The sequence below is a fragment of the Etheostoma cragini genome, chromosome 11 (assembly GCF_013103735.1).
Source record: "Etheostoma cragini isolate CJK2018 chromosome 11, CSU_Ecrag_1.0, whole genome shotgun sequence".
Taxonomy (NCBI): Eukaryota; Metazoa; Chordata; class Actinopteri; order Perciformes; family Percidae; genus Etheostoma; species Etheostoma cragini.
This window is the reverse complement of record NC_048417.1, coordinates 6400727-6417354: the sequence shown is the minus strand read 5'-3', so window position 1 is coordinate 6417354 and position 16628 is coordinate 6400727. Positions and strand designations below refer to the sequence as shown.

Below are 16628 nucleotides of genomic sequence, written 5' to 3'. Positions count from 1 at the left end.
AGAGAGAGAGAGAGAGAGAGAGAGAGAGAGAGAAATAGATAGGGTTGACTTTAACATTGGTTAACTCTCCATCTTATTATGTTCACTTGAAACATTCTCCAGTCCATCAACCTTCCCAGCTAAATATTCTTCTCCCAGTTGACAGATACGAGCATAGAACAACTGCCAACCACCAAACAAATGCAGGAGGATTGAGATGTCAGGAGACAAACTATTGCTAAATGATGGCCGCAAAGTGTCGTAGCACAATAGATTTATGGAGGAGACTGGCAGACTAATATATGCAAAACCTCCCTTCAAACTGTGCTGCAGTGATATGAAATGTTGCAGAGTACCACTGAAATGTCTAGAAGAAAATCCTGGAGGTCAAACTACAGCAAGTGAGTCACAAAAGTACACAATTGTCTAAATCATTATCATCTAATTCATACACACTGATGGGGAGAAATGGACAGGTGTTCCTTTTGAGATTACACAAGTTCTTGCACTTGTCTGACAGTTGAAGGCTCAGGAAAATCTGCCCTTTTCTCAGCATGCCAATCAAAGAGATAAAAGCAAACTAAAGTTATTCTGCGGCTGAACTCGCTGCATAAAAGCATGTCCTGAAAACTGTAACTGTGGGTCATGTTCAGAAAACAGAAAAGTTATGATAAAATTCAAGATAAACAGCAACTGACTAACTTACTTATGACTGATTTAGTTTGATTAATCTTAATGTTGCTTCCTAAAAATGAGGCTGCTCTATAAGAGGACAGGTGTTCAGACTCCATGACTAGTCTTAAAAAAGTTATTCAAGCTGGATTTTCATTTGAGGGACACCTATGGAGTGTAACAACCCACACAAAGGTGTCACATTTACATATCTCTAAACAAAGAATAAAAGTTTATTTACAAAAATCTATTCAGATCCATGGTATACGAGAACTAGTTGAGAGACAATGACATTTGGTATTACAAATCCAATTTTACTCAACAATGTTCAACACAAGGCTGTCTACAGTCTTAACACCAGCCTGACATCAGATGGGTATATCAAAGAGGTCCTTTCACTTTACAACCTGTGTACATAGTTACCTACATTTTGATCCACGTTGTCTGAAAAGTCAAAAAGAAAAACATTGACAAGTAAATAGCTCAAATAGCTCTTTTTTTTAAGGTTTTTGATTTCCAGTGTTGCAATGTAAGATAGTAGTGGAATAAATGGACGAATAGGAAGTCATACAACTGGCAGACAGCAATCAGGCAAAGCAGAGCCAAAGAGAAAGTACTTAGACAAAGGGTAGACGGAGGCTGATTCATCAACACAATCTGTCAGGGCCTAGCAGTTTTATAGAGGGACCAGATCTATGGAAAATTCCTGCTGTCTCGCAAAGTAAGACATATAACACATGCTGGTGTTTGTAGAATACTTAAGCAGCCAGTGGGACATCTTACAAAAGGACTTGGAGGTCAAACTGTAGAGTTAAACAAGGGACAAATATACACAGAATGGGTGGGAGAGAGAGAACAATGCAGTCAAACAGATGTAGAGATGTGTGCATGTGAAGAGGATATGAAGCTCCTGAATGGGAAAAGAGAAATATTAATTAGTGAGCAGGACAAGAGAGGATCAAAAAGACTATAGGTGACTACCTATCCACTTCATTTTCAGTCTGCATATTATTGTATTATTGCCAGTGGAAATGCCAAAAATTATGGAAAAATGAGACTGAAAATCACAGACAGATCCTTCAAGTAAGTAGAGAAAAGCAATCCACTTCATCCGTTTGGGCAACACCAGGGCAGAATTATCTTAACAAGGCACCAGCCTCTCATGGCTTCACCTCAGACTGACTGACTGAATGACTATATAGGGATTTTTAGAAGGCATGTGTGTGTGTAAGTTTATGGTATGTGTAAGGTCATGTCTGTCCAGTCATCAAAAACCTCACCACTTATTCGTGATTCGTGGCTTGTCTCCTGGTCCCACAGAGGCTCTTAAAAAATTCCATTGCCTTTTATTGGCAATCCTGCTGCTGATGTCATCAAGCAAGGACAGGACCCAAATGACCCATCAGAACCGACCAGCGGCCCTCACGAACAACTCTTCACTTTATGATAATCATCTTCATCTACAGGCAGAGGTAAAATAAAAAACGAGAGTGCCCCCAGTAAGAAAGCAACCAGGGCTTCTAAAGAAAGAAGGGTGTTATTGTTGATTAAAAAAGGAAATTAACCTGTTGAGGGACGAAGAGGAAGATAGAGAGTCTACTAAAACAGTGCTTGAACATTTTTTTTATATTACTATGGACATTATCACACTAGAGACTCGTGGTGCTCTGACCACTTGTGCAGCCAAATTTATTGTTCAGCATCTTCTGTGAACAGACTTAGAGAATATGCAACAATGCTGAAAGCTAAAAATTAATGCAGGTACTTGCTCCCTTGCAAGTAAGCAGGCATTTTTGGTAAGTGGCATTGTTTACCACTTAACAAGGTAAGTAAGCAGTCCCTTGTTGAAGTGTCCTTGGGAGAGACACTGAACCCTGAATTGGCCCAGCTGCGCCTTTTGAGTCTAAATGTATGTGAGTGTGTATCTGATGAGCAGGTGGCACCTTGTACGGCAGCCTCAGTGTATGAATATGTGTGAATGGGCTTTGAGTAGTCGTTAAGATTAGAAAAGCGCTATATAAGAGCATCCGTTACATTTACATTAACTTTAAGGTCCTGTTAACATGTACATGGTTATTTTGAATGAGGAAGACATTTCCCTTTATTTGTGCCCTTCGTTTACACGCAAACAGAGAATTCGCCTCTGAAAACGAGTCTTTCTAAAAACGAGTCTTTTTAAAAACAAGTCTTTCTAAAAACTCTGGCCAGAGTGGAGATGTCTGAAATCTTCGTTTGCACGGTTTCCACCTCTCCCTCCCACTGTTTTTCTTTTTATAAATCAATGTCTTATTTTTGATTACTCGAACAAGCATATTTAAAGGATGTTTATCAAAAATTGTTATGTGTTTGTTAACCGAGTCAAAATATAAGATAACATTCCCGGTATTTGTCTAAATATTCAGTATCCATTGAGTCCTTATACATACTGATCTCTTTTCCTTCTTCTCTTTCACAATTTCTCTTCTGCCTATTCCCACTTATCTCTCTTTTCTTTACTCAACCATTAGCAGTGTCCTATTTCTCTTTCAACACACTCAATCACATTGAATTTCTGTTCTCTTCTTCCTATTAATCTTTTTTGCATTCTCTCTCTTTAAGGATTAGTAGTGCCCCGAGGCCGTTGGGTTGTTTGTTTCCATGGGCCAAATTCCCAGACAGCAGATTTAGAGTACGACAGGGAAGGGTGAGGGGGTTAGAGGGGAGAACAGGCTGGTGTTGTGCCCTCATGGTGAATGATGTTAACACTGCCAGGGTGAGGGGTTTGACTACTATCGGGATCAGCTGTGCTGAAACATGCGTGCGATGGTCCCGTCAGGAGCTTGTGGATGAAATTGCCTGCCAAATGACACATCAATGTTATGTTCTCAGGGACAGAGAGAGCTGTAATCCACCACTCAAACACGTCCTAAACTCAGCCAATGATCCAGTTATTACACATGAGGATATTGTTTGTAAGCTGTGAGCAGCTGGGAGAAGCTGAAATTGCTGTAAAATTAAGAAAGATCTTCTCTAGTCTAGAGAAAACCCAATGAATGTGTGCAAGTAGTAGGAATGGGCAATGTGGAGAAAATCAAATGTCAGGATATTTTTGACCAAATACAAATACTGTAGTGTTGACTATTGGTGCTTTCACAAAAAATGTACACAAATTAAGATTTTTGATAAATAATCACCAGTAATGTGGATATAATGACTAAGTGGGTATAGGCAAAAAATGGAACAGTTACAGTATGGTATGTTCAGAAAATGATATCACCTTAATCATATCGTAATATCATAAAACCATATTATGATATTACAATATCCGAAATCTCAGACGATATCTAGTCTCATGTCAGGATAGATATAACATTGATGCCCAGATCTTCTCTAGCCTGGTCCTAACAGACTCTCGAACATTTTGTACATAGAGTCTGGCCTCTCTCCACTGACAAGTGTTAACTTCCTTGAAGGCGGGTACTCTATTGAAGTTTAAAACTATTGCATCTGCCCAGATTCACTCCGGATCTGCCGTAAACCAATCGCTAACTTTAGGTCATAACGTATATTATGCGCATGTGCAAAAAGAGGGGAGACCGACAAGGCCTGTAATTAGCATTAGCATTGCTAGCGTTAGCCTTAGCCAACTTCATTACCACTAACGGAGCAAGCTGGAAAATCAAACCTTTCCGGAGCCCTGTGGGGAGCAGGGCCACAACATCATGGACACCAACAAAACTCAGCGAAGATTGTTCTTGCTCGGGCTTTAACTTCTGGATATTAAGCAGTGTTGCCACAACGGACCGAATGGCTTTCTCCGACGCCATTATGGAATTACAACTTTAACACGCGCACGCACGCACTCACGCAGTGGGCCACTGTTGACATGCAATGGAGCTTCCTAAAGGGATTAAGGGCTAAACTGTGAAATGTGCTAAATGCGCCTGCTTAGTAAGAAGATCCCTAAGGGCAAGCAGGAGAGACAAGATTAAGTCACCCGCTGTGTGTTGATGCGTGTGTGTGCGCGTGTGTGTTTGTATGCACGCGCTGTGTCATTTCCTAACTTTGTCATGCTTCTTTGCCATCAACTGATCCTTTTGCTCATACTGTTCAGCAATCAGCGGGGCTGCGTCAAAAGTAGGCGGCACAAAGATGAGCTGCCATGGGGACCATCATCAAATTAGCTTTATGATTCCTGCATTTGTTGCTATTGACACATATCACACTGACTGCTGTCAGCTTTACATTAAGCATTAATGGAAATGGTAGACTTGGGAAGTCTTGAAAAGGATATGACAGATGAGTTATTCTGCCTAAAGCGTCCAAACCTTGGAATATACAGTATGTTGTCGTTGATTATTGGCAGTTGGACAGTCTGGCGAGGTAAGTGACTTAAATCAGTTTGGAGTGTTCCGTGCCGTCATCACCCGGAGGAGTGTCGGCCTTAATTTTGGCTGATTTGACATGTTGTATTGGTGGGTGGGCAGACGGACTCAATGACCAATCTGATTGTTCGAGTGTTAACCTGGAAATGATAAGAGGGATGAGCGTGACCAACGGCTCTCAAAATCTGATGAAGATCTTTTAAACTGACTTTTTTCAATTTGAAATGAAGACCGATTCAGCAACTGCACGACCTCTTTCTCGCTTAAAATCTCGCTTTCAGAAAGACGTTTTGGCGAACTGTTTTTGTAAACTACAAGATCATATTTCAAATGACCCGCCATATTTGGTCAGTTCTGAAATCCTGGAGAAGCCAAACCCCAAAGACACGTTCGTCCAATGCCGGTTTACATTTTTGGGCGCCAATACAGATTAGTGCCGCCGGCTGTTATGGAGACGTATTACGTCTCGCGCAAGCACAGAACGTACGATCGGGTCGGTATTGCTTCGGTGTGTTCCAAGGCACTTTTTTTGACCAACTCGGGGAGGCAGTCCTTTTCTGCCGACGGTCAGCCCGAGGGTTGGTGTGTCAGAGCCTTTAAACGCTACTAGCAAATGCATGGTGGAGGGGGGGGGGGGTGGTGTGCAATCACCAAAGGCTTGCTTCATGTGGATGCTGAGACAGTGTTTTTGTCATTACTTTGTCATTAAAATGTGAGAAATTCACTAAAGTAAAACGCAGGACATCTAGAGTACTTGTAATTGGATGTTCTGATTACATGAGTTTTTTTTGGAGGGAAGTCCAGCAATTTTTAAACAACTGAAAGTGGAACTTTTTTTATCATTCCCACAGAGAATTTTTTCCTTCCTGTACCACACTACATCGTTCTCATCTTACCCTCATTAACTCTATCACTTCTTGTTCCTGTTCTCAGTGCATGGTCCATTTCCCCACATCTTTCTGCTTGTCATTTCCATTACAAAAATCTCTCACTCTTTTCTCTGTCCTCTCACTACTATACATCAATTTCCATCCCCTCTCCACACCTCTTTGACTAAATCTAATTTGGAATGTCTTTTGACCCCTCCGTCCTTCCAACTTTTCTCGCTATGTGACTTTTGCAAAGTGGTTGAATCAAACTATTATATTGTCTGTTGGATAGAAAACTCGTAATTCCCTCCCCGTTTAGTATGGGCATGGTAGCCATTTGTTTGCAAAGTGGAATTCATAAAGCTGTGATGTAATTCATATTTCTCTCCTGTTTGTTACACCATCTTGGTTATCCCTCGTTCACTGTGTGTGTGTGTGTGTGTGTGTGTGTGTGTGTGTGTGTGTGTGTCGTCCTGCTGTTACTAAGCACATCATCACAGCAATATCTGCAAAGGGAAAAAAGGACTCCCAGAGGAAGCTAGACAACTGTTGAAAACCACTGGGGTTGCCTCCATATGTGTTGCTCTCTTAATGGCAAGAAACTGTCGAAACATTAAGGTTTGCCTACTGTCATGTGTCGTATACAAAAACTTTGCACAAAATACTGTCAATTAACCTTTTTAACAATATATCAATGGTTGGCTGCATTTGTCGATACAGATTTGTTAATGCAACCCAATTTTTCTTCACTCTGCACTGTAACAGCAAGCATTAACACTGAGACCTAACAAAACCAGAATACTCATTATACTCAATGAGGATCAAACACGCATCAGGGGGCAATGCAGAGGTCCTTCTTTCCCCAAGCATTACCATACAATCTTTTTCTAGTTTAGTGCATCAGCTACCCCCAAACCCATTGTTTAAAACTAGTGAATAAGGAGTCTATTTGTTTACACTTTGGCGTTACACACAAACCTGCCAGATCCAGAGTGAAAAGCAGGAGCTGCTGTTAGACCCAGTGATAGTGTTGTAATTATTTTATATTTATTTGACTTACTTTCCTTTCCCAAGATAATTTACCTCAAATTTGTTTGTGTTGCATATCTAAAATGTAGCAATGCTAGCCGATCTTTCCCTTTTATCCCATGTGTGTCTCCCTGACTTCCTGCTGGGCAGCGGCGTAGTGGCAGTCAGTCAGAGGGAGTGTGATGCACTGAATTTGTTTGACGGGTTTAGGGTTTGACAAAAAATGAGAGAGAATCAAATGCTCCCGGGTGAGATCAAAGAGACGGGCTAGGGTAGACAGCGCGGTCTGCAGTCATATCACTCCCTGGACAACAGACAGCTGAGCTCTATATCACAGTGCAGACAGATAACGAGTGAGGGGGAAAGTGTAGAGTAATGAAAGAGATACAGGGAAAGAATTGAAACGAGGAATAAGCAAGACTGACATGAATCTGAGGGAAAGAGAGAGAAAAACACAGGACGTCTTCGGAGAGAGGCTTCACGTCACAATTCTTGGCGGCAGAGACAAAAGGCGCGTATACAGACTTCTTATATTCTTACCGTTTATCACAACACTTTCTTTCACTATTTGCCTTCTGTCATGTCTGTCTCTCCACCTCTCTCTCTTTGTCTTCCCTTTATCTCTTGCAGTCCCCAAACTAACTTTCTCCCTTCGTTCCAATTTTTTTCCCATGCTCTCCTCCCTCCTTGGCCCCTGAAGTCTTTCTCTCCGCGCTGCTCTTTTTTTTCTGATTATCCTAGTCTTTCACTTTCATTATCTCTGCCCCCCCTTCTCTTTATACACCTGCTCTTCATTTGCTGTTCCATTTGCTGTTCTTTTTTCTGTCATGCTCCTTCCTTCCTTACTTCCTCCCTCCAGCTTTTTTCTCTTAGAAGCTGTCGTCTCATTATCCTACATATCAGGGCTCCACTTGCTCCTCTGACCTTCTCCCCTCAAATCATCATTGTGTTTCCAGTTGTTCTCCTTTATTGTCTTAAGGAACAATGAGAAAACAATTTATTTTTCTTCTCACATGCATAATGCATGTTTGGCAGAAAAAAACTTGGGCCACATAGAGGAAAGATATAGTACTTGGTACACTTGAATCTGCAGTAAGTTCTTTATCATAAATAAGTAAATAGATGGTGCTGGGCCTTGGACTAAGGAAATCCTGTCAGGTGTTATTTATTGGACATTATATATAACACATTACACTGCAGAAGCTCTGATCAGTCATCTTGGTACACAAAAGCTACGGGTTAGTGTCACAATAGAAAATGTTTCTTCACTTATGTTGAGCAAAATAAACTGAGCATTCGTTTTGGCATGGCACCTTTTCTGGACCTTTTCAACCCCAAATTCCAAGAGCTGCGGATCTGAGCTGGTTTCATTAGAAATAGCTTAGTTGCGCAACATAACAGTTGCTAAAGCACAAAGTCTAGTTTTCTGTTTCTAAACGTTTTAAACACATACAGTATAATACAATGAATTCTGTAAACAAAACAACTTTGGAGTTGTTGTAACACAAAGTGTTTTTTAACCTTTAACAGAACAAAGTTGCTTCCAGTTTTGTGTTAAGCTAGGACAACGTACTGAGGACCCACTTACTGTACAGTATTAGCTTCAGAGATTATCAAGCTATTACAAACACAGTAAACAAGTCAATTTCCCAAAATATTGAAGTGGTAGTTAATTAGTTGCAAGTGCCATTTATTTATTTGGGTATGCTATTAGTGAAATATTGCATGCTGTAGCAATGGATAGCAAACTTAGTTAAATAAATGAGGGTCAGGACATTCTGCTAAAGCCTACTGTCCTGAGCTTTACCATCCCATTTATTCTAACAACTAGAGAAAACACCAATCAGATATACTGCTATACTGTGACTACAACTGCTAAGTGTCTGGATATAAAAAAGGAAGGTGAACACAGCAGTGTGCTAATGAGCTGCAGGTTTTGGCAGAACAAACTCAAGACAGACACCACTTGCCAAAATAGCTGCAAGAACAAAAAGCGGACAAAACACTGTTTAATTAAAGGAGTTGCTTTGTGGTGGAGCTGTTATTCTCTCTTTAGTGATAAGTGTTTCTACCTGCCAGTGAAAGAAGCTGATGTGTAGATTAATCAGTCATGTTATCATCAAGCTCAACTTCTTGCTGCTTTGCAGTAAATGGAGGACTAGCACCAGAAAACCAGGGTATGATTAAAGAACAAAAACATCCCAAATTCCTATAAAAATGTCAATAATTACACCTTTGTACTTTTTCTTCTCTTTTATGACCCTTAACTGTTCAAGTTTACATTTAAATTATCCAGAGAGACTTGCGACAAGAAAAAAAAAAGGGAAACTGAAAGGTTGCTACTCTAACAGGGGGTAGCAGCTGGGTAAAAGACCAGAGGACATGATATACAAACAAATGCAAAGGAAGGAAAAGGACAAGCTGTAATAGAAGTATCAATGGAAAAAAGGGCAGAGCAACATCAGCGAGATGAGAATAGAAGCTCCAAACAAGACTGGTAAAGGAAAAAGACAGCCATTTACTGTGTTTTAAGATAACAGGAGGTACAGGATTAAAGGCAGGGGTGTGAGAGCAGAGATGTACTAAAGAGATGAGCTAAAATAAAGTAAAGTGTTAAAAGTAGAAAACAAGTAGACCAAAAGTGGAAAGCAAGTGAAAAACATGAAAGCAGAAGAGTATTAGGTTGGGTGAAAAGAGATAATAAACGCCGCAGTTGAGAGATAAAGAGAGTGAAAAGTGTGAAGAGCAGGAAAAAAGAGATAGAAAGCTGAGAAACAGATGGAGCAAAGAAATACATTAGGAAAGATCTTGGGCAAAAGTCTATAAAAAGGCTTTGGCAATAAAGGAGTAAAGAAAGGAAAGGGGGAAAGACAAAGGAGGTGAAAATAAAAATGGGGAATTCTGTTAAAGGAAAATGGATAAAAAAAGACAGATTACAATGGAAAAGAAAATAAGGAGACGGCACAATAGAAAAATGAAGGACATACAAAAACAAAAGAACACAGGGATGAGGAGATACATTAAAAACAAAGAAAGGAGGGAGAAAAAATGAATAAGGAGAACAAGAAACAAGATAATATGCGCAGACAAGAGGAAAGGAAGGAGAGGACAAGATGGAAAAATCAGGAACAAGGGAGGTAGGAGGAGAAAATAAAAATGAATAAATAGGAGAAGTGGGATTATGGAGGTGAGTGAAAAGAGGAGATCAACAGTGCGGACAGATGGCCACGAGAGCAGAACAGAATTGTGAAAAGAGAGTTGAAGGTGGTAAGGACATCATAAAAGAGGTAGAGGCCGTAGGAGACAAAGAATTAAAGCTGCGGACAGACAGGAGTAAACACAATCCATCACTGCTGCTCCACATCCACTCTCCCAAACCAAGCATCCTCCTCCTGAGTGCTGATCTCCAATTCTAATTCTCTAAATCACAGCCTCTTTCCTTTTGTATTTTGCTCCTCGGTCTCTTTTTCTCCTTGTATTTGGCCATTCCCCTGCTGTTATTTGTCCTGAAGTAGTCTACTAAGAAGATTGTTGCCAAACCTTTATCACTTCCATTGTTTTGTCATTTACAGCAGCTTCTATGAGAGCTATCTATCTGTGCCTTGCCTAACAAAGCTGTTGTACTTGCATTTATGAAAGCCATTGAATGCTGCATAGCCTTTCCCTTCGTCTAAATGTTCATGAAGAATTATTCAACTCTGTACTGTCTGGAAAACGTGGTTAACATTGTGGTTAAATTATATAACTGGTCCTACACTTCCTTTTCCCAGGAAAATTCAACATTACAGAAGTTTACTCTTGGAAGAGAGACACAGCATAAAAATATGAAAAAAGAGGCCAATAGTGCCATGAACATCAGCTCCCCCATCAAAAAGCCTCAGCAGAGGATGTACTTCCTGCTGGAGAAGTTCAACCTGCCGAAGAAAATGATGGTCGACTTCTAAACCATCATCACTGAGTCCATCCTCACCGCTTCCAATGAAATATGGTACGTTACTGCCACTGACACGGACAAGGGAAGACTATCAGTGGCTCCGCTGAGAAGGTGGTTGGCTGAATTCTGCCCTCTCTTCAAGACCTGGACGCCTGCAGGACCTGGAGGTGGCCAGGAAAGATTGTAGCTGACCCTGATCAGCCCGGACAAAAACAGGCTGAACTCTTCCCTTCGGCAGGAGGATGGGGTCCATCAGGACAAAAACCTCATGTCACAAAAACTGTTTTCCCCCTGACTGCTGGCCTCATCACAAGGTCCGGACTCTTATCCCAAACCACTCCTGATGTTATGTGTTACAGTAGTCTTAGAACTCCTTACTATGTACTTATAGTGCAAACCTTTACATTCAATGGGAAATAATTAGCACATTCCTTACAACTGCACACACCAAAAATGTTTCCATACATTATATATGTAAATCTTTTTATTTTTATTTTATATTATGTCTTTAAATTTTTACATTCATTTAAATAATTAACAGCCCTTTATGCACCTTCTGCCCAATTAAAGCTCAAGGTACATTTCTTCAGATGTTTGGGGAGTGCTCTCCTGTTCTCTCCATCGGAAATTACCATTTTGATTAATGTTACTGAACCGATTGATTAGGAATGACCTGTCAGCCTTCCAGCTCTCTAAAGCTCAAAAACGCGCTGTGTTGGTTGGACAGCTGCTAAGAAGACGATTGAAACCTGTTGGAAGCCACCTCATGACTTTGTTCATAGATCCTTTCTTTTTTGGATGTCACATACAGGGAACTCTCTACGGCTCGTGTGGGTGGAGCCCCAGGGATGACTTTGGACACTTGGCACAGCAGTGCTGAGTCCTTGAAGGCAATGCTGTTGCATTTTCTTTTGTTTGCATGTGTGACTGGTCCCTTGTCTTGTGTCTGTCTGTGTCTGTTTGTGTGTGTCTGTTTCTGCATGTGTTGTTTTGTCTCCCTCCCTCCTGTTTTTTGTCTCTGTGATTATGTGCCCTGGAACATGTTCCTATATCCCAGTGTGTTGTTTGTAACTGTTCGTGAATGTTATGTTTACATTTTTTTCTCAATATAAAAAAAAAAAAAGTTAATTAAAAAAAGAAAGAAAAAGAATTACTTTCATTGTGAAGCACTCAATCACCACCAAGTCCAATTTCTTGGCAATAAACTGTTTGTGATTCTCCAGCATGGGACTCACTTTGAAAATTAACAATGCACTCAAAGTGACAGACTCTAAATCCAACACAACAAATTCCAATTCTGTCCAGTAATTTATAGCATTTTGGCTGGGAGGCTAAAGCTACTACATACCTACCACCTAAAGCTATCAGGCCTGCTCTGGTCCTTTTTTCCCCGAATTGTGCAGGCCGAGTGGACATGAGACATGGAGGACAAGCTCTGGCTTTAGGCAACTCTGTACAGGTGTCTGCTACAGTGAATCTCTGTGGCTGGAGCGGAGTACATTTACATGCACAATAAAAGCCTCTTGTCAAATTTTAGTACGCTATTTCTGTTTTGGCACGTTAACATCAGCCCTTATTGTGGTTCAACTAGCGTCACATAACAGTCAGCTAAACAACAAGTATGATGCATGCACAGTTTAACAATCCACGCACTACTATGTACATGAACTGCATGTTATGTACTCACTGAAGTTAATGAAAAAATGAGGATGAAAGGACCAGCAGCAAAGACATTTCTTTATTCTGAAGCAAGTAAAAAAACAACACAAAGTTTTGGAGAGATAAAAAAGCTTCAGCATGGAAAAATGATCCAATCTGAAAATGATTCAATCTAAAAATGACCCAATTGTTATGCATCATTCTTAACAGTTTTGGCTCCAGGTGGTACAAGATGGAAAAAATATATAAATATTAGTATTTAGATCTATGTATTTTGGATTACATGTATGTCTTTTTCCTTTCCTTTTACCCTCCTTCCCATCAAACTTTACATCGGTTTTGTGTTTCTTGATCTTTCTTTCCTTGTGACCTCGTTTCAATTCTCTCTTCATTTCCCTTTCATGTCATTGGGCTCATCTCTCAGTAATCTTGGGCACTTATGTCTTAACTCAACTCTGTTTCTTCTCTTGTTTCCTCTACCCACCACTTCCTCAACTCAGCCCCTCCCTTCCTCAAACACAATCCCATCCCTATCGACTTGCTAACATCCAACTGGGAAAGATGCTGATAAACCATCTCTGCAGGGAGGGGGCACTGCTTCATATTCCTGCAGTTACACACAATTTACACAATTTACCCCAGGGAGTTTTGCAGTAACAGCCATTGATTCTGCTGGTTGTCTAGAGCAGTTGAGGGGTGAGGTGCCTGGCTCAAGGACATGTCCAATGAGAATGAAGAATAACTGACTCGCTTTTCTCCCCCCTAGGCCATTCATCATCCTCTTTCTCCACTCCCATCTCTTTATCTGTAAGCATCTCCTTCACACACCCTCCGCTCATACTCACTGTCCCGTCACAGTTGTTACTCCACCCTCTCCTCAGCTCCCTTAATCACTGTCTCTCCTCTGAGCCCTCCCATGCTCCATCTCCCTCCTTTCCCACCACATATTGGTTCTATTATCGTTTGAGTGGGCTCTGATAAACGACTGAGTTTGTCTGGTTTTTTTTTGAGAGGAGGAACCGGAATCGAGCAAGGAGATTGGAGGGAAAGAATGGAGAATAAGAGCAAAGTTTTACAGTTTTAAGGCATGTTAGACTATGTTGTTATTAAGAGTGATTTAAAATCTCTGTTCATCAGTTTCAAAAAGCCAACGCACGACCTTTGCATCACTCAGCGTGGTCGGGCAAGTATTAAAGGTTATTTTCTGAAACCTTAGGAGGTGTTATTCGTGGGAGTACCACGAATAACGTAGCCACACTTGTAGGTGATTAGATAAGTATTTTTACTGATTTGTTTTGCTATCCTTAACTCACATATGGCTATTAAGTCCTCTGCTTTGTTATCACCTGACAAGAAGAACATTTATTAGGCTGGTATTTGTCTTTGCTTGTGATTTTTTAATTTAAAAAACATTGGAGCTTTTCTGAGAATGAAGACGACTGGCACTAAAATCAAACTGTAAAGGATTACGTAGTGTTTATCGTATGTGCATTTGTTCTCTTATCTTGGACAGGAAAACCTTGAATAGGAATACAACAAAAATCCAGAGCCTCTTTGTAACTTTGGGCCAAAACTATATCATTATTCATTCCTCTCTTAATTAATCGAGAAAAACTTTTTTCACTTTGATTGTCAGAATAATCTTGTTTCCTAGGAAACACTGTTCAAGTTTGCAAATTGTAATTAGCCTTTTTATTTAATAAAGCATGAAATACCTGCTATTATATATTCTGCTTCACTAGTGTGAAATTAAGCAGTATAACGACTAATGAGTTCTTCTCAATCGCAAGACAACCGTAAACCAAGGTGAGATGCACTTGCTTTAAAGTAGCTGTCACCAATGAAAAATGATTATTTGTAGGCATTTCTCGTTTTTATGAAACACTCAACACCGTTACTGATGTCTTCTCTTTGATACATGACATAGAATTAGATTTTTATTTCAGTACTTACTTCCTGTCCAGAGAGGTAGTAGGCGGCCAGTAGTCCTCCAATGAAACGAATGTTGACTTCAAACACAGACACCTCGGCATTCTGGGAAAAACAAAAGAGCACATGTTATGTTTTTATATGGATATTCTTTTGGGTATATACCATTTACTTGCATTGGAAGATGTTGTAAAAATAGGTTAGGGACTTTGAGCTCCTCGGGGGTTTCTGTACCACCAGCACAGATTGGGTTTCGTTTAATCACTTTTCGTACAGTGTTTGTATCAAGTGGTATGCAAAACCTTCCAAAACAAATCAAAAGGTAATCACACACCTTTACATTGTATTATTAAATAACTCAATCTGTATTCCCATTAAATCATTAAATAAAGCCGATTACATTAGGAAAAGACATACAGTAACCTAGGACTTTTGTTGTCTTCAGCTACAATGGCGTCCCATTCTGTTTTATAGCAGATATGCCTACAATAGAAAATGCCTCTGTTAACACAAAAACTGATCAATAGAATTTTATAAAATGAACATTGGAGGTTCAGCTTCACTGAGTACTATATAGTTGACCATACTTTATTGTTGATGCAAACTTGCTGCATGGTCTCCATCACAGCGCAGCCAAGTAGGATTTGCTGATTGGGAATGATTTGAAGCAAGTAAAAAAACCTTGTGTCACTGTAACCTGACTACAGATTGATGTGAATTTGCACAAAATGTGTGACAAACATAAATGTTGCCTTCAGAGCACCAAAAAAAAGAAAGAAAAAGAAAACCAAACATTTACTGTAAGTTTTGTGTATAAACCCTACACACAAGGTCGTATGCATAGTTCTTCCACTAATTAAGCTTGCAGTTGTCACCCTGGGTATAATGTTGTCGCTTGGGGTGTCACAAGGGAAAGGAGAGAGTATGCTGGTGTTCACCCCAATTTTAGTTGTTTGCAAATCATGGCTCAATTGGGGCTTAATCTAAAACACTTTTTTATTTTCCATTCTTATGTACCCTAAAGAATAATCCCCATACTGCTTGTCTGGGGATTCTAGTCTATTCAGCTTTCCCAGAAACCCCAGGAGTCTCTGTGATCAACAACTCTCTTGGTACCATGCTAAAGTAAGACTATTCACACGTAACACCATGCAGCCTAATGGATTCAAATGATAAGAGCGAGGGCTGCAAAATTAATTTAATTTTAATCACGATCACGGCTTCCCACAATTAAATTTGCGTAATCGAGCGATTTATTTTTAAATGCGTCATTTAATAGAACGCTCTTTTTTTTTTGCAGAGCCAATCTACCGCTCCGTAAACCACTGTCTGATCATGAGCCAGTCAGAATTGTTCCCTACACCGCGCAGCTTGGTTTCTAGATGTAGACAGTCACAGAGGACAGCGTAACGGGAGGAAAATTCCACAACGGATTACAGTCGGTTATACGTCAGTGACAAGGTTTACCAGTTTACTAGTAAACGCAACATTTTGTCCCGTTTGTGTTGTTTTTCAGACAACAGCAGTGACCGGTGCAAGTTAGTGTCGGTTAGCTTACAGGGCTCTAGGGTGTGCCTAACATTCAATCCTCTAGGTCGCATCCGCTGTCTCTCCACAAACAAAGCAATGTTGTTTTTATCGACATAGTTTAATTTTGCGTTACATGACCCATTTCTTCTGTAAAGCCGTGCCTGCGTTTGGATCTCTCCTATTATTCTTTGCACAGCCCCGCCCACATTCACTCACACAGGCTCCCCAGCAACATCTGTGACAGCGCTGGTCCACACTTCTACATTTGTCCACAGTTTTAATTGTTATTAAACAGCTGTATATTGTTAAGCATGAGAGGCCAACCTGTATTCATACCAATGTTTCCGCTGGTAACTCTGCTATTGAAGCGGCCATGGCGAAAAATACAAAAGAAGTTCTTGAATGCCACCAACTTCAGTTTGTAGACTAATAGCGTGAGACGGAGCCTGCTGGACCATTCATAAAGAGTCAGCCGTCACTCTATGAGTAGCATACATCCATCACACTTCCCCTCTCTCCCTAGCTCTTTAAATCAGGTATTGTTGAAAACAAGTGAAAGAGCTTTTTACAGAATACTTTAAAAAAATACACTCACCGGCCACCTTATTAGGTACACCTGTCCAACTGCTCGTTAACACTTAATTTCTAAGCAGCCAATCACAT

The 16628-nt window shown here is 40.3% G+C and overlaps 1 protein-coding gene across 1 annotated transcript in view; it reads right to left on the bottom strand.

Moving 5' to 3' along the window:
- The window catches only part of man1a2 (mannosidase, alpha, class 1A, member 2), a 121841-nt gene that overhangs the window by 26913 nt on the left and 78300 nt on the right, over positions 1-16628 (bottom strand). The window contains exon 6 of the mRNA XM_034884979.1: positions 14460-14540. Coding sequence (XP_034740870.1) covers positions 14460-14540 — 81 coding nt within the window. The remainder of the gene's footprint in view (positions 1-14459; positions 14541-16628) is intronic.